Below are 18436 nucleotides of genomic sequence, written 5' to 3' on the forward strand. Positions count from 1 at the left end.
TCAGGTCTGTCTAAAGGGAATGGGGGAGGGGATTATATAGTAGTAAAATCAGATGCAAAAACAAGGAAAATAATTGATTAAACATAGGTAAGGAAAGAAATCGAGTAGACACAGACAAAGAAAAGGGAGAAATCTCACATGCAAGTCAGTAAAATAACAAAAAAGGAAAAAGTATCAAACTCCAAACCCTAGTTAGAGTTTCAAACTCGAAATCAGACAACTGGTATGAAGGATCCAGTTTATCTCGTGTATATGGATGGAATATCAAACAAATCTTCCAGATTGATTCGATTCTTATCCAATATAGAAGAGGTATTTGCCAAAACTAGGCAAATACCTAAGTGATACCAAAATCAAGTAACCAATACCAAAGGAAACCAAATATGGCAAGCAAATAATGGTAAAATCCCATTATCAACGGGATTAGGATAGGGGATTTGGGGGTGAGATAGCTAGGGTTTGACAGAGATGAAGAGAGAGTTGAGAGAGTTTAAGGTCGGCGGGTTTAGAGGGAATGGGGAATTAGGTTTTGGGGTTGGGTAATAAAAAGGGTAGGTTAAAGAAATGGGTGCCGACCGAGTTGAGTATGGTTTGGGATATGGGTTATTGGGCCAGTGTATGGGGTAATTGGGCTGAGGTTTGGTTAATTTTAGGTCCGAAAATAGGTTTAGAATTAGGCTATTATTTAAATACCCAATATTTAGCAAAAATAATTTATAAAAATAGTTAATAAATAAAAAAAAATATTATTTGTGTACTAAAAATAATTTAAAATAATTAATTAATATTATAAAAATATAAAAAATTATTTTCTACATAAATAATGTAATTATACATTAATATGGGCTATAATTGCAAAAATATGTAATTAGCCATAAAATGCAAATGTAATTTTAAAAAATATATTAAAATATTTAAAAACATTAATGTAGGTGTAAATAATAAGATTTAGATGAGTAAATTATTATAAAATAATTTGAAGGATAATTATTGAATATTTATATAATAAAATGCAGAAATAAATCAATTTAAAGCTTTTTAAAATTATGAGAAATGTTTGTGTAGGGTAAAGCTAATATATATATATATATATATATATATATATATATATATATATTAAAAAATCGGGTATCAACAATCATCTTATCCTATTGATCATGTATCCTCTTCTCCTTCTTCAAATTCACCTTATTTACCTCCTTCTCCAATTTCCCCTCTTGATACCTCTATACCTTCTCCTCCATGATCATCTCCCTCTCTTAGTTCTCCTCCAGTACATTACTCTTCTGAACCTTTAAGAAGGTCACAAAGGGAACACAAAACTCCTACCTATCTAAAAGATTATGTACATAATGTTAGCAATCCTGACAAGTACTCATTCTCTATTAACACTGTGTTTTCTAATCATTACCATGTATCCCCTAAATCAATAACTCCTAACAGTCAGGCTTTGGTAAGTAGTATTTGTAATGATAATGAACCAACTTCCTTTGAGGAAGCTGATGTTAGTCCTGCTTGGCAAGCAGCAATGGTCCAGAAGTTTGTGGCACTCTATGCTAACAACACATGGAATCTAGTACCACTCTTTCCTGATAAGAAGGCAATAGGTTGTAGATGGGTCTATAAAGTAAAACACAAGTCTGATGGTACTATAGAAAGGTTCAAAGCTAGGCTGGTCTCCAATAGTAAAGATGACTACAGTGAGAAAACTTATTGCAGATGCAGTAAAGAATAACTGGTCAATGTTCTAATTGGATGTAAACAATGCTTTTCTTCATGGAGATTTACATAAGGAAGTATATTATGCAGATTCCACCAGGTCTCGTGGTAAAAGACCAATCTCTGGTTTGCAAGTTAAACAAATCCCTATATGTTTTAAAACAAGCAAGTATGGAGTGTTATGAGAAGTTAACTGAGGCTTTGTGATCCAAAGATTTCAATCACTCCATGAATGACTATTCATTGTCTTACAAGCAGCAAGGAGATTCAGTGATTTATTTGGAAGTGTATGTAGATGATGTCTTGGTCACAAGTGCAGATCAGGAGAAAATAAGTCAATTAAAAGCTTTCCTTCATGATAAGTTTAAGATAAAGGACTTAGGCAACTTGCATTACTTCTTAGGTCTGGAAGTCCTATACAAGCCTGATGGTGTGATTATCTCTCAAAGGAAGTTTGTTTTAGATTTACTAAAAGAATACAACTGATTGGAGTATAGTGCTTTGAGTTCTCCACTTGATCCTAATGAAATGTTAAAGGCCAAGGAGGATAAACCATTAGAGGATTTCACTTCCTACAGAAAGTTGATAGGCAATTAAACTTTCTTACCAACACAAGACTTGATATAGCCTTTGGTGTGTAACACTTGAGCCAATTCATGTAAGACCCTAGGGAACCTCACCTGAAGGCAGTCTATCACTTACTGAGATATCTCAAGGGTGATCCTACTTTGGGAGTCTTTATGTCCAATACTGCAGACTGGTCTGTTAGAGCATTTTATGATTCTGATTGGGATTCTTGCCCATACTCAAGAAGGTTTGTGAGTGGGTACATTGGTTTGTTAGGAAACAGTCATCTCAGCTGGAAATCTAAAAAGCAGGAGACTATTTCACTATCCTCAGCAGAGGCAGAGTACAGGTTGCTTAGGAAAGTGGTTGGTGAATGTTCTGGCTGAGTAGGCTACTAGATGAGCTAAGAGTTCCCTTCATTCATCCAATTGCAGTGTTTTATGATAGTTTATCAGCCCTACACATAGCTAAGAATTTTGTATTTCATGAACATGCATAACACATCGAAGTTGATTGCCATTTTGTGAGGAAACGACTACAAAAGGGCCTTATCTCTTTGCATCATATTACTACTGACCATCAACTTGCAGATATTCTTACAAAAGCTCTTACAGGCATCAAACATTCTAGTGTTTTAGACAAGTTGGCAGTGTTTTCACCATCTCCAACTTGAGGGGAGGGGGTGTATTGAGGTATATTATTTAATAATTAGTTAGGCATTGTTATAGTGGGTTATGTCGGTTAGTTAGTAGTTAGGGTAATAGCTTTAGTGCCAGCTGGAAGCATGTGTATATATAATCAATGAAAGCTTGAGCTTCAGTTCACCAATTTCACTCTCTCTTCTTCCCTCCTCTCATGCTGAGTTCTAAAAGCTTCATTTCTCCACTATTGCAGGTATGGTCGAACTCGTTCCTATTGATTCTTAGTGTCGATCTTGACAATATTTTTTACATAGAGTATAAATATAATTAAAAAATCACAAAATTCAACAAATATCAAATTTTGAATTCACAATTTTAAAAGTGTCATAGGTTTGACAGTGGTGGATTTAAAATTTTGAAGTTATGGGTGTTCGTCGAGAAAAAATTTAAAAGAAGAGGGAAAAGGAGCTTAATTATGGGTGCTCATTTAATACTTATTTAAACATTTTGATAAATACCTATGTAATCTACTAAATTTGGTCAAAGATAATGGGTGCTAAAGCACTCATAATATTCCATTTAGATCCGCATGTTCAATGATAAGAACATAAATAATGAACACATCAAATTTAAATCTTATTTATATCTCTTTTTCTCATCTTTCTGTATCTCTGCTTCCTTTTTTTGCATTTTCTGAGAAATAGATTTGAAAAAATTAAAAGAAAATGACTGGATCCATATCCTAAGATTTCAAGATTACTTTTTTGGGATGACAGGCAAAACATTGGTGATTTTGTTATTATAAAAGAAAAACAAAAATGACTTTACTCGATTATCTTCATAACTAATGACTTCACTTGAATATTTTCCTCTCTATCTCTATTTGTGCGGTACAAGGAATCTACTTCCTAGTGCAAGAGCTAGTGTGTTGTCCAAGCTTTGGCCGACAAACTTACTTGATACATTGATAATAGGTATTTCATAAAATTAACGAGCAATTTGACTCGGACAACATGGCTATCCAAAAAATAACTAGTGCATTATATAAACATACTAAGCATACTCCCTCTGTCCGAATTTTGTGGCATACTTTCTCTTTTAGTATGTCAGAAAAAGAATATCATACTTTCTTAATTAGAAATAATTTAACTTTAAACTTCCAACTTTTAAAGATGATTCACAACCAAATAAATATTTATGGCTTATTTTAGACCATAATTTCAAAACAAAATCTTCTTAAATTTTATGTCGAGTCAAACACCTGGACATAAAATGGGACGGAGGGAATATCTACGGGGAGCTAGCTATAATGATTCCACTTCCTAATGCAAAAAGGAAGGGGGATCTTTACATAAATAATCGGTCATATTCATTTTTTACTTTTTCTAGCAATATACATATATTATACAAAATTATAAACATTTAATACATAAATTATGCATATATTATATCTTCATCGGCTCTTTTTAATTTAGGTGGCTGAATGACCGATTATTTGGGTTAATTCTTCAAAAGAAAACACAGCCCGTGGCATAGAATTACTATTGCTTGACCCAAAGAAAATGTACGAAAACGAAAAAGAATGAAGCCCACTACATTGTGGAGTTGTGAGAAAAGGAAGGAATATTTACATTCCTATGCCATATAGGAAACTATATTACCCTCAATGTTTAAAGTTTGATATAATTATATTTAGTATACCTAATTACTAATTATATACCATTAGTGGTTTTTAAGGGTATTAATGACACTCCTAATTTAATGGTACCGTATATTCCTTCTAATACCACTCCCCTCACATTTCTCTCTCCAATTCCCACATCTTCACCTACGTTTCCCTCCTACACCCACGATTTCTGTATCAAAATCCCATTATTTCTTTCATAGCAAAGGCTTTGAATTCGAATTTGGGTTTTCAAAAGACATTGTTTGTTTGGATTGGATATTATTGTAAAGAATTGAGAATTCTCTCTACGTCTTTATCTATCTCGCAATCCCAAATTTCAGTAATATAAGAGGAAAGGAAAAGAGAGCAGCAATTCCACCATTGATAGCCATTAAAAAGCTTTGAAGCTTTGAATTATAATTTGGGTTTTCAAAAATCATTATTTGTTTGGATTGGGTGTTGTTGTAAATAATTGGGAATATGGTTTGGAGTTTATATCTCAATTTTGAGGGGTTTTGGTGAAGATTAGACTTGGTTTTGGCTGAATTTCAGATTAAAATTTTTCGAATAAGCCAATTCATTTCGAAGAAGAAGAAGAAGAAGAAGAAGAAGACATGACATACATTATATTGCAGAATTGTAGATAAATTGTAGACTGTTGTTTATTTATTTTTGAGCTTTGTGTTTTTGTGTTAAAAGTTTTGATGGGAGCTTGTTATTCCACTTCGTCTGTTTTGGAGTTAACTTGTGCAAAGGAGAAGATGTTTTTTAAGTTATACATATTGTTATACCTTTAAATTCAAGAAAGTATGGTTGTATTGTATTTAAAGAGGCGTAAATTTGTAGAATAGGTTGAATGTGAGGAATGAGTCAAATAAGACTCACAATGGATTATTTGCTACATTTAATATACAACAAAACTACATATCATTTGAAAAATTAATATGAAAATACAGAATTTCAATGTTTCTATAAATTATCTACAAAATTTCTTAGGAAGATCTATCCCTTCATCATGTTTTTTTGGATTTCATATTTAGCATAGCAGTTTCATAAGGAGTAACAAGAGCATATAGGAGAATCACAGAATTGTAATCGGGATTTTCGACATAATTGCGTTTTTTGCAGAAGATTTGTAGAAGTTTAATCGTTTTTGATTTGTGAAAACAGAAAACAAAGCATCTACAATCAGAGTATAAATAATCTACAATTTATCTAAAAAATATCTGAAAACTGGGTACATTGAATTTTAATATCCCAATTCCCATTCAATTGTAGCATAATTGGGATTTTCGACATAATTGCATTTTTTGCAGAAGATTTGTAGAAGTTTTAGTCGTTTTTGATTTGTGAAAACAGAAAACAAAGCATCTACAATCAGAATACAAATAATCTACAATTTATCTACAAAATATCTACAAACTTCATACATTGAATTTTAATATCCCAATTCCCATTCAATTATAGCATAATTGAGATTTTTGACATAATTGCGTTTTTCAGAAGATTTGTAGAAGTTTTAGTCGTTTTTATTTGTGAAAACAGAAAATAAAGCATCTACAATCAGAATACAAATAATCTACAATTTATCTACAAAATATCTACAAACTGGGTACATATTTAAACTCGACATGTTTCCCCTGAAATGTATGTTTTACATTTTTTATACATATTTTTGTCCAAAACAGTACTAAATCGTCCACTTAAATACAATTTTTATACAATGTTGTTCAACTTTCATACAATAGGTAAATGAATAAAAGGAAAATAAATAAACTGTCTACAATTTTTCTACAATTTCTGCAATATAATGTATGTCATGTCTTCTTCTTCTTCTTCTTCGAGTTTCAATCTGAAATCCAGTCAAAACCAAGTCTAATCTTCACCAAAACCTCTCAAAATTGAGATATAAACTCCAAACCGTATTCCCAATTATTTTCAACAACACCCAATCCAAACAAATAATGATTTTTTAAAACCCAAATTTGAATTCAAAGCTTCAAAGTTTTTTAATGGCTGTCAATGGTAGAATTGCTGCTCTCTTTTCCTTTGCTTTGTATTTTCGCCATAATTGCTTTTGTTGTAGAAGAATTGTAGAAGATTTTTTCGATTTTGATTTGTGAAATCAGAGAAAATATTGAAACAAAGTTTATCGCAAAAAAACAGAGTACGGAAATTTTGTAACGAAGTCGACGATAGTGATTACTGTGCGTGATTGCATTGAAAGATCTGAAAAATATTTAATTCCCCTTTTTAGCGCGCCTAAATAAAGAATCTTACAGCTATAATGATTCCTTATTTAATACATTGTATATATTATGTAGAAATACTATTAGCATGAAGGTAATATGCAAACTATGAACATATTTGGTAATAAGGTTTCCTATATGGTATAGGAACGAAATTTAATCAAATTCAGTAGAAATGACACCAGGTAGTCACTCTAAAGGACTGCTATTTAAGAATTAGTCAGTGCACTCTGAATTTCAGTTTTTCAATTCAAATTTTAGAACAAAATGTTCTGAATTGTCCTAAAATTAGAATTTTTTGTTTAAAAATTCAAAATAAAATAAGTACTGACTAATTTCTAAATAGCATCCCTAAAAATGACTACACGTGCACTTCCAATTCATCAGGAGGTCTTATTCTGCCCAATTAACTATTTGAAAATGGAGATTGCCCAGTCCTCGTATCAGAAAGAGTTTAGACCCAACTTATCCCCTTTTGTTTAAATGTACATAATAATTACCTAAATTTAAGAGAGTGTTATATAATTACCCCTGAACTTGTCCCTTTTAGTCAAATGACACACGTAAAATTTGTGGAAGTCTTATAAACACCCAGACTTGTCCAAATATGTTTTTCTATTTTCTAAAAATATTGGTTTAATAACTTGTATATAAATTTTTAGTTGTAAAAACGAAGAAAGTAATGTCTAAATTTACATACAAAATAGATTTTGCTTTCATAATACTTCAAACTTTGACATTTCTGGGGAAGGGTAATTTTTTATAAAGGCTTATGATTATTTCTAATGGTCTTGATAATCAGCTTTTCATGATTTCATCTTTTAATCTCTTTCATGTACGCCTGCTTTCTTGCCGAAAGGGGTTGATTTGGTTAGTTAAAGGCCACATTTCTTGGTTTCTATTTTGAAAAGTATCACATCTATAATCACTTAATTAAAATAGCGACCCGAATTTTAAATAGACTTGACTTATCTATAGTTAAGATAGAATTTTCACACACCTAACTTGGTTAGTTAAAAACCTCAATCCTTGGTTTCTCTTGTCAAACAACACTATGTTCTCCTATTGCTGCAGCTACCCAATTTTCAAATAGACCACGAACTCGTTTGAAGGCGGGGCATATATTGGGTATAACCGATAGTTCGAACCGATAAAATAATCTTGGGTTATCGATATTGGGTCATTGGTTAAATAACTCAGTAATAGTTTAATGTTATTTGATTACTAGGTTATCGATTCGGGCCTCGATTTTATCCAATTTTAATAACGGTTTAACCAATAACCTAATAAGCTATATCAAAATTATAATTTTACCCATTAAGTATATAAAACCACCTTATGGATTTATTCTCTCATTCTCTCAATTCTCTCAGCAATTATTTTTCATCTTCAGACCTTAATCTTTAGAGTAAGTATTAAACTTTTCTGAATTTTTCATCTTAATTCTTCAGTTAAGATTTTAGTTTTAAACTTTAAAAATTAATTGTTCAGATTGTTTTTTTTCTATTTAATTTTTTTGGCACTGATTCTTTAGCATTTACAAGATTAGAATTTTATTATTTTTCAATGAAATATGACCCCCCCCCCCCCAAAGTGATAATTACTCCCTCCGGTTCACAATAAGTGACCAGCTTACTTTTTCATTTTGGTTCAAAATAAGTGTCCAGTTAGGTAATAAAAAAAAATTCAATTTGTTTTTACTCTTTTACCCTTATGTGCATATCCCTAAAAAAAATTCACTCCTCAGTATAACTATGTGACCAATATTTAATATAGTTTAGTCATACTAAGTATTTTTGTATAGGATTTAGCATTTTCTTAATGGGCGTGCTAAAAGGAAATTGGTCACTTATTGTGAACCAGAGGGAATAGTAAGATTAAATTATTCCTTACTCCTACTAACTTATAACTTTGAAAATTGAAATAATTCATTAGGATTTTTAAATCCAAAGAAAGTTTTCTTTTTTAAAGTTGAAATTTAATCCTTTCTTAAGAACAAAAAAAATTAGTTCCTTGTTTTGACAATATCATTACGATTTCTATAATAAAAACATGATTTTTTTGGACGTTTTGATTCTTTATCGGGTAAACTGATGATCGGACTGATAAGGATCGATAACCGATACCCGATAATCATTATCTTATCAGTTCGGTTATCTGTGTAGCATATCTATAAATCAATATGCTGAACCAATAACATTCACAACCCAACAGAACCGACCGATGCTCACCCATACTCGTTTGTAGTTAGAAAACAGTAATTTTACGCACCCACAAAATAAGGATAACTACAAGATTTTAATAAGTTGGAAAATATGGAACCTGAAGGGGAGCCTTAGATCAATGGTAAAGTTGCCTTCGTGTAATCTATGGGTCACGGCTTCGAAATGTGGAAGCAACCACTAATGTTTGTATTTGGATAGGTTGTTTACGTCACATCCCTTGGGGTCTGGTCTTCCCCGGACCCTACAGGGACACAAAATACCTTGTCCATCGAGCTGTCCTTTACAGGGGCGGAGGCATAAACCGACCTACGGTTCGGCCGAACCCAGTAATTTTTGCTTAAACAGTGTATTTAGTGTTCTGAATTTATGAAATATGTATAAATATTAAATCTAAAACTCAGTCATTAACACTTGAAATCATGGTCCCAAAATCCAAAACTCATAAGGTTGAAATTCTGACTCCGCCTCTTGTCCTTTATGGGATAACATTGAATGTGTTATAGTTATTGTTGTAGTAATTGTGGAACCTCACAACTCCAAAACTGTTTGGTGCACACAGACGTGAATTCAACATCAATTCATAAATTAAAGTATTTAACTATATAGTTTGAGTTGAAAGTGACATGTAAAAAAAAACGTGCTCTACGTTTATATGTCCCTGCCAAATAACGTGGTCCATTCAATATATTGACCACTATATTGGAAAAGTATTACTTGATGACTATAACTACTTCAGCATAGTCATAGTTCTTGTACGCATACTGGTTATTAACTTAATTTTATTTTTTTGGTAATTAATTTTTTGTTTATTAACTTAATAAAACTAGAGGTTGATGATATAGAACTATTTTAAAAAGGGTATACAAAACTAAAATTTTGATTTTTAGATTGTATATGTTATAAAAATAATACTAAAGTAGAAATTAGGGCGATAAAAGAAGATGACAAAAAACTAAAAATAAAAAGCAGAAAAAGTAGAAATTCCTAATACGGAAAAGAACAGAAAAGCACAACTCTTCCATATTCATTTAGAAAAGAAGTACTAACAAATATATCTAATATTAGCATTTGTAAAGCCCCAACCCCAAAACTGGTTTTTTCACCATCGTCCTATAAGTTTTAAGTAATTACAAAATCCCCCCAAAATAATTTTCACCAATTTTCTACAGTGTCCCAATTTCCAAACAAGTCTTCCCCCAGAAACTTACCGCAGCTAGCTTCATCATCATCATCGTCCATCTTTTCACCGCCATAACAACCAAACAAATCCTCATCGTCCATTTGTTTACCCCAACTCCACGACGCCACGTCATCACCATTTTCTTCCATCCATCCACCTGCCTCATCGGCGTCTGAACCCCACGCGACACCTTTTCCTTTAATCGCCTCGAATAAAATCCCATTCAAGCTCCCCCTATCTACACTCGCCATGGCCGACGAGTCCAAGTCGGAAAATGACGAGCCACATGACTCCTCGTTGCCGTTTATAGTAATATAACCCGACGAGGACTGTACGATCACCGGCGGGATGTACGGGTTTTCAATGAACCTCACTCTGAACGACTGCTGAAACGACGCAGTATCAGGGTCCAGTACATTGGAAAGCTCAGTCATTTTCTCGTCGTCCAAGCTTAACCAAGCCATCATATCGCCTTCTTCTTCTTCTTCATCGTCATTTTGCATTTTAGCTCGTTTACCGGTGGTAGTGTGTTCGGCGCCGGGATCAGTACTCCCATGTGTTTTCCGGTTAGCTTTTTCCATTAGGTATAGAGAGCTTAGACTGTTCTAGAGAAGAGTGAGCTTAAATGGAAAACATTTTTCAGTGTGCACAGATATCTTTATTTATATAGAGAGAGAGAGAAACGAGGAGTTTGGAGAGTGGGATGTCGAGTTTAATTTAATGTGAGTGATTTTTATAGGCAGGTGCGCCGCGGCTATGGGGGATGCCACATGGAATAAAAGGGATTGGAAAAATGACGTGGAATGACTAACGAGATTAGTGAAGCCATCCTTTGGTTTATACTTTAATCATTCAAATATTAGTGATAAGAATTTGAACAATTATGCGTAGATGACGAGTGATGCGGTGCGGGTGCTGGACGGATTTTCTCTTAACCAGCATAGCAGTTGTACTAGTATTCACCCATCTCGCATCCACACCCGCAATGCCTCGCTCCGCATAAGTTTTTTTTTCTTCATTTTGTTAGTTTTAATTTTTTTAATTTTTTGGCTGAAATTTTCTTTACACTTTTACTATATGTATTCATGCTTTTTATTAATTCTAAAGATTGCGAAAGACTTCAGTTATGGAAAGAAGAAGATAAAATACATAAGAGAATTAAATCTTGCACGTATATAATTAAAGTTACTTAACAAAAATATCATAATACCTCTTAGTTTTTTACTTTTAATATTTGTTAAAAATATATATGTTAATTTATCATATTCAAGCTTTCGTTAGAAATACAAAAATCTTTGTCAAGATCAATTAATAGATATTTTCTTTTTTGTTAATCATTAGTCGCAGCTCTTGTATTTGAGCAAAATAAGGAATAACACTTTGATCAATAAAATAGATTTATAATTGATTAATAATTATGTGTTAGATATTAAATTATTAGAATTTGTCATAAAAGAATAAGAACTTGACATGTAAGCAATGAGTTCAAAGTTCAAACAATATGAAACTTTATTTTGCTTCAATATATTATGTGGAATCAATCTCATCTTCAGAAATAGAGATGGCAATGGGGTGGGGCAGGACGGTTGCGGGGCGGATTCTGCCTCAACTCGCAAAGGCTTTAACCTGCACCGCCCCGTACTGTATAACAAAATTTATGTTTTCAACCCGCCCCGCCTCGCCCCCATCCCGCCCCGCATAGTACAAAATTTTCTCTTTTTTTTAATTATTAATTTTAATGAGTATTGTTTTCCAGATATTTTTCTGTTAACTTGTACTAACAAAGTCAGTTTTTTTTATTTTTATTTTAGGGCTTTTAAAATCAAGAATCAAAAGTATTATTAGAAAGAAAGCAAATCCAAAAAATTGAAGGAGTAAAACGTTTTGGTATTATCTCTTCTAACCATTTTTAAGCCTTCTTAGGATTAGTTTCTCGACAAATATGAATTCAATTAAGTAAATTGGTTTTGTAGTAATAATGATGATTTAAATGCATAGACTGGTTTGACAATGCAAACTAGATATAGTAAATTTTTTGTGATACATCAATTTAAGATGAGGGAATAAACACTGGATATAATGTGGTAAAGCCTAAAGGAATAAGGAAGATTGATCAAAACTACATGTTTAGCGGCTTAGAGGAAGAATTTTATAATCAGATTCTAGGAAAGATCAAATTACTCCAAAACCCGCAACTGCATTGATTTTAATTAAAAAATATTCAACCCGCCCCGCACTCACACTGCCCCGCATCCATCCACCCCCGCCTCGCACTTGCATAAGATGAAACTCGCATCGTCCCACGTCTGCACCGCCTCATTGCCATCCCTATTCAGAAAGTTAGAAAATTGAGTTTCCTTCTTTGATGAAGTTTTTAAACCTGCACCCGCATAAATTTTAAAAAAAAATATTTTGCCCCGCCCCGCCTCACCCTGCCCCCGCAACCGCATATGTTTAAAACTGCCCCGCACCCGCACCGCCCCATTGTCATCCCTAATTATGCGATAATTATTGTATAAGTCTTCTTTTTCACTTTCTACTAGACATGAATTTGTATTAATTTTCACATAAATTAGGTTAATATTAGTAACATTGTATTTGGTTTCCCATATCGAACTCTACTTAATTTATGCGAATTTAATAGAATTAGAAGTTACGAAATTAGTATCAAAGGTCTCGTATTCAAAAAAAATTTAGAGAACAATTTACCCTTAATATAGAACTTTAAGGCCCGCGATATAGAGTCGAAAACATAACAATGAAGGATGAGTAAAGTGTTGGATGCCCTTGATGTGATTACGGGGTCAATCGTTGTTTAATTATCAAAAATAATGTTAAATCTTTACTTCAATATAAACCTTTTTACACTATTCTTTTCATTTCAATTTATATGATACTACTACTATCATTTTGAAATTACAATGCCATTTTTGAGAGTTCAAATTCAATAAATTATTCAAATTTTATCACAAAAATTTCTCCACTATACATTAACTTTTTACCATCAATATTATGCTGCCCTAATTATTTTGAACTTGGCCAAAATAGCATCTCATTAGAATGAGCAAGGGAAGCAATATGCTTTTGGCAGGACAAAGGGAAAACCCAAAAAAGTGACTTCTGAAATTTCCAGGAAGCAACCGGTGGTGCACTCGTTCAGTACAACTTTGCACCTATAACGTACGCAAAGTCAAAATCAGAATTTACTTTTTTTTCTGTCCTTTACTAAAAGAAAGCAAAGCTGCAAAATCAGAAGATTTGGATCATAAGTACACATTGCAGGCCTTCAGTCAACAAAAAAAATATATTCTTCTTTTCATCTTTTGATCATCCCTGCTTAAACAATCATACTACATTGAGAATACACATTATAAACGAAATTACTTGAGTCTGAAACCTAAATAATGTGTGTGTGGACTCAAAACACACAAATAAGTGGAGTCCGAAACCTTTTTAATCATTTTTTTTACAAAAAATACTTTTGTACTACTTTAAAAAAAAGTTACATAAATGAGTAAAACGCAGTATTATACTGCGAATTACATTAACGGAAATTTTGCCGTTAAAGTAATTCGCAGTATAGTACTGCGTTTTACTTTAAAAAAAAATTGTAAATCGCAGTACTATACTGCGTTTTACTAAGATGTTGGGCACAACTATATTTTATTAAAGCTGTTCGCAGTATTATACTGCGTTTTACTTAAAACGCAGTATAATACTGCGAACAACTTCAATAAAATATAGCCCTTCTTCTTCCTTGGACCACTGAACTGAAGGACCTCAAAAACCTTCGATTCTGCTGGTCCCCCCCCTCCCCCCGCGTCAAAATTCAAAAAAAAATGTGGGCCCCACCCGTCACCTAAAGAGCAAGGAGTGTAGGTCCCACATACAAGACAAGCTTTGGATTCCTTCTTTCGGGTGCAAAAATTCGATTTCAATCAAATTTAAAAAACTTAAATCGAGGTATTTCAATTTTGTTTATGTCGAAACTCGTATAGTACATGCATATTTGTATTGTTTAATGTGTTTCCATGTTAATTTGTGTTATGTTTGTGTTTAAATTTGTATCTTATTTATATCCGGATTGATTTATTAGCGTTGGTACAAAAAATTGTTAAAATTTGATAAATTATTTGTATTGTTAAAAAATTAATATTATTTATTTTGTTTGTTGTTCATATTTGTATTTATGTTAGTTGTTTTTATATGTAATAGTGACCTGCGATGCTGGCAGAGATAGCTGAAGGCTGTACGAAGGCATGCTGCTGGAAGGCTCATCTTGTCGAGGTATATAACCCGGTTGATCATCTCCAAGCGCCACAACTCCAAAGTCCTCATCATGTCCCTCAACAGGTGGGTCGACAGGTGCCTCAACGCCCCCTTGCTGGGGACCACCTCCTCGCCGTCCCCCGCGACCCCCGCGACCCCGTGGAGCACCCCTACCTCGTGGGGCACCCCTCCCTCGTGCCCTACCCCTGCCTCGTGGGACACCCCTACCCCGATGGTAGTCCTCTGGTGCCACATACTGAGCCTCGTGGTCCAACCTCACGGCATCTCTCGCCTGAAACAGGGTCCGACGAGCCAACTGTGCCACCCGCCGGCCATAGTCAACGACTGTAGGGATGTCAGTATGCTGCTGCATCTCCTGTCCCAACTGGTAGAGGTGATGATGCCCAATAGCCTGTGAAATATTTAAAATATTAATTAAATAACGCAATATCACAATTATACGATATTAATAAGCCAAAAAACATACCAGTGCCTCGTGTCTCCCGGCGTATGGTCTGTAGCACTCGCCAAGTACATGAATGGGGTTCCCGATAATCAGTCGGGTGTGACGGCAGTACCATGATACATACATATGAATAGTGGCCTCCTGGGTAAATGTAGGTGCTAGCGGAATACGGTCAGCTCGGTGCTCCTCCCAAATAAGGACCTGCTGCTCTAGCCATCCCATATATATATCGTCCAGCCTGGCACGGTCATCCCGCTGATAGTGTATAGCCACCCATCCAGGATCCCTCGATATAGGCTGGGGACGGTGAAACTGGCGAAGCACATGCTCTGTGGCATGATACTCAACCATATCGAAGAAGATCCTCGAGACGGAGGTGCTCCAAAGCATTCGATCGACCGAGCAATAAAAGGGCAGCTGAGCTACCAACTCGTCGCTGTTTGGCGTCCAGATGAACTGCCAAATAATAACATAAAAGTGAGTATGTGCAACACAACTCAATTTAAACAAGTAAGTGTAGGTACATATCTACCTGTCCGTCCACCAGCATATCTAGCACATCCCTGATAAGGGGGAGATTATGATGAGCATCGGCCCCTCAGTAGTTCCCACGCATGAGAATCCACCTAGAAGATAGAGGGAGAAACGGATAAGCCTCACCAGGCGCAAGTGCTGGTAGAAGTGGCTGCAACGGCATGATCCGCTTCCAGGCCCAAACCTAAGATAAAAGGTTGATGTAAAATTTATGAGTCATTTCGACCATATAGAATTCGGAGAAATGAACAGAGTATTCGAAAATGTTGTCACCTGTAGGAGAGACAGAAAACCACATATGTCCACCGCTGGGCCCATGCTCGCCCGGCACATGCTCCTATACAGGTATGCGAGAACAACAGCACCCCAACTGTACTGGGGTAAACCATCCAACTCCTGAAGATGGTGGAGAAAGCGCATACTCACTTTACTCCCCGAAGTGTTCGGGAACAAGACACACCCGAAAAGCAGGAGCAGCGCCAACCGCGTGTACCTCTCAATATGGAGATCCTCCGTCTCGCCGGTAATGTCTGGGTGCAAAAATGCCATATGATCTCTGATGGCTGACAAAGCAACGCGACTGCCCCCAGCGTCACCCTGAGGTCTATAACCAGTAAAATGCATCATCATATCCAAAAATTGTGCACGCGTCATGGATCTAATGTACTAGGGCAGTGCTACGGCCCGTCCATCTACGCGCAGCCCGTACAAAACCTGAACATCCTCCAGCGTGATGGTGGCCTCTCCAGTGGGCAAGTGAAAAGTGTGTGTCTCCGGTCGCCACCGCTCTACCAAGGCCGTGATGAGAGACCAATCAAGCTGCACCCGTCCAAGCTCAAAAATCTTATAGAATCCCGTAGCCTGTAGGCGCGCGACTACGCGGGCATAGAATTGTGTCTGTTAGCTTAATAAATTAAATAATTAATTATGTTTACAATTGGACTGAATAATTATGTATGGGTTCCAGGCTCATTTTTTGAGGCCCGGTAGCACCGAGTTATCCTTAATTATTATGCGTGTCAATTTCAACATTTTTAGAATTGTGTCTGTTAGCTTAATAAATTAAATAATTAATTATGTTTACAATTGGACTGAATAATTATGTATGGGTTCCAGGCTCATTTTTTGAGGCCCGGTAGCACCGAGTTATCCTTAATTATTATGCGTGTCAATTTCAACATTTTTAGAATTGTGTCTGTTAGCTTAATAAATTAAATAATTAATTATGTTTACAATTGGACTGAATAATTATGTATGGGTTCCAGGCTCATTTTTTGAGGCCCGGTAGCACCGAGTTATCCTTAATTATTATTCGTGTCAATTTTAATATTTTTACAATTGTGTGTGCTAGCTTAATAAATTAAATAATTAATTATGTTTACAATTGGACTGAATAATTATGTATGGGTCCCAGGCTCGATTTTTTAGGCTCGGTAGCACCGAGTTATCCTTAATTATTATGCGTGTCAATTTTAACATTTTTAGAATTGTGTGTGCTAGCTTAATAAATTAAATAATTAATTATATTTAAAATTGGACAGAATAATTATGTATGGGTTTCAGGCTCGATATTTGAGTTAATTTTACAACATATAGGAATTTGTTACTTTTGTAAGTTTATTGTTATAATTAAATAATTTATTTTGTAAAGTGTAATTGGATAGAGTTTGCAATTACTGCATACTTAAACTACATAGACTCTACGCTAAAAGGCTTTATATTTTACAACACTAACAGGCTCTATATTTTACTACAGTAAAAGACTCTATATTTTACTACGCTAAAAGACTATTTATTTTACTACGCTAAAAGGTCACTATTACATATAAAAACAACTAACATAAAATACAAATATGAACAACAAACAAAATAAATAATATTAATTTTTTAACAATACAAATAATTTATCAAATTTTAACAATTTTTTGTACCAAAGCTAATAAATAAATCCGGGTATAAATAAGATACAAATTTAAACACAAATATAACACAAATTAACATGGAAACACATTAAACAATACAAATATGCATGTACTATACGAGTTTCAACATAAACAAAATTGAAATACCTCGATTTAAGTTTTTTAAATTTGATTGAAATCGAATTTTTGCACCCGAAAGAAGGAATCCAAAGCTTGTCTTGTATGTGAGACCTACACTCCTTGCTCTTTAGGTGACGGGTGGGGCCCACATTTTTTTTTGAATTTTGACGCGGGGGGAGGGGGGGGACCAGCAGAATCGAAGGTTTTTGAGGTCCTTCAGTTCAGTGGTCCAAGGAAGAAGAAGGGCTATATTTTATTGAAGTTGTTCGCAGTATTATACTGCGTTTTAAGTAAAACGCAGTATAATACTACGAACAGCTTTAATAAAATATAGTTGTGCCCAACATCTTAGTAAAACGCAGTATAGTACTGCGATTTACAAAAAAAAAATTTTTTAAGTAAAACGCAGTACTATACTGCGAATTACTTTAACGGCAAAATTTCCGTTAACGTAATTCGCAGTATAATACTGTGTTTTACTCATTTATGTAACTTTTTTTTAAAGTAGTACAAAAGTATTTTTTGTCAAAAAATGATTAAAAAGGTTTCGGACTCCAAATAAGTGTATTAAAAAAAACGACATTTCTATATATAGCGTGCAACAACAACACGCTATATATTAACGGTAACGTTTGCCGTTAAGTATAGCGTGTTGTTGTTACACGCTATATGTGTCAGACGATTTGACTTCTCATATAGCGTGTTCAAATTAAACGCTATATATAACGTTTTCAAATCATACGCTATATATAGCGTTTAATTTGAACTCGTCTTCTTCCTCGACAGAACCCTCCCACATTCTTTTACAAGCCCTCCCTTCTCCTTCTGGTCCCCCTACCTCCAACTGCTCGACCATTTTAAAAAAAAATTGTGGGACC

At 34.4% G+C, this 18436-nt stretch overlaps 2 protein-coding genes across 2 annotated transcripts; one reads left to right on the forward strand and one right to left on the reverse strand.

Annotated features, from left to right (window-relative positions):
• Nucleotides 1-1764: 1764 nt before the first annotated feature.
• LOC138872680 (uncharacterized mitochondrial protein AtMg00810-like) lies at nt 1765-2672 on the forward strand. The gene is made up of 4 exons (XM_070151090.1): nt 1765-1845; nt 1978-2171; nt 2217-2308; nt 2476-2672. The coding sequence occupies exons 1-4, from the start codon at nt 1765-1767 to the stop codon at nt 2670-2672; spliced, it is 564 nt and encodes a 187-aa protein (XP_070007191.1).
• Nucleotides 2673-10059: 7387 nt separating this feature from the next.
• On the reverse strand, nt 10060-10949 carry LOC104210725 (uncharacterized). Its single transcript, XM_009759688.2, has one exon. The coding sequence runs from the start codon at nt 10826-10828 to the stop codon at nt 10220-10222; it is 609 nt and encodes a 202-aa protein (XP_009757990.1). The 5' UTR covers nt 10829-10949; the 3' UTR covers nt 10060-10219.
• Nucleotides 10950-18436: the final 7487 nt, after the last annotated feature.

Source organism: Nicotiana sylvestris, chromosome 7, assembly GCF_000393655.2.
Source record: "Nicotiana sylvestris chromosome 7, ASM39365v2, whole genome shotgun sequence".
Classification (NCBI taxonomy): domain Eukaryota; kingdom Viridiplantae; phylum Streptophyta; class Magnoliopsida; order Solanales; family Solanaceae; genus Nicotiana; species Nicotiana sylvestris.

Excerpts from the sequence above, each read along its gene's own strand:
- LOC138872680 (XM_070151090.1), top strand. The coding sequence starts at position 1,765 with ATGCTTTTCTTCATGGAGATTTACATAAGGAAGTATATTATGCAGATT. Across the intron at positions 2,172-2,216 it reads GTGATTATCTCTCAAAGGAA|TGCTTTGAGTTCTCCACTTG; the intron begins GTTTGTTTTAGA and ends ATTGGAGTATAG. Across the intron at positions 2,309-2,475 it reads TTCCTACAGAAAGTTGATAG|ACTGGTCTGTTAGAGCATTT; the intron begins GCAATTAAACTT and ends CCAATACTGCAG.
- LOC104210725 (XM_009759688.2), bottom strand. The coding sequence starts at position 10,828 with ATGGAAAAAGCTAACCGGAAAACACATGGGAGTACTGATCCCGGCGCC.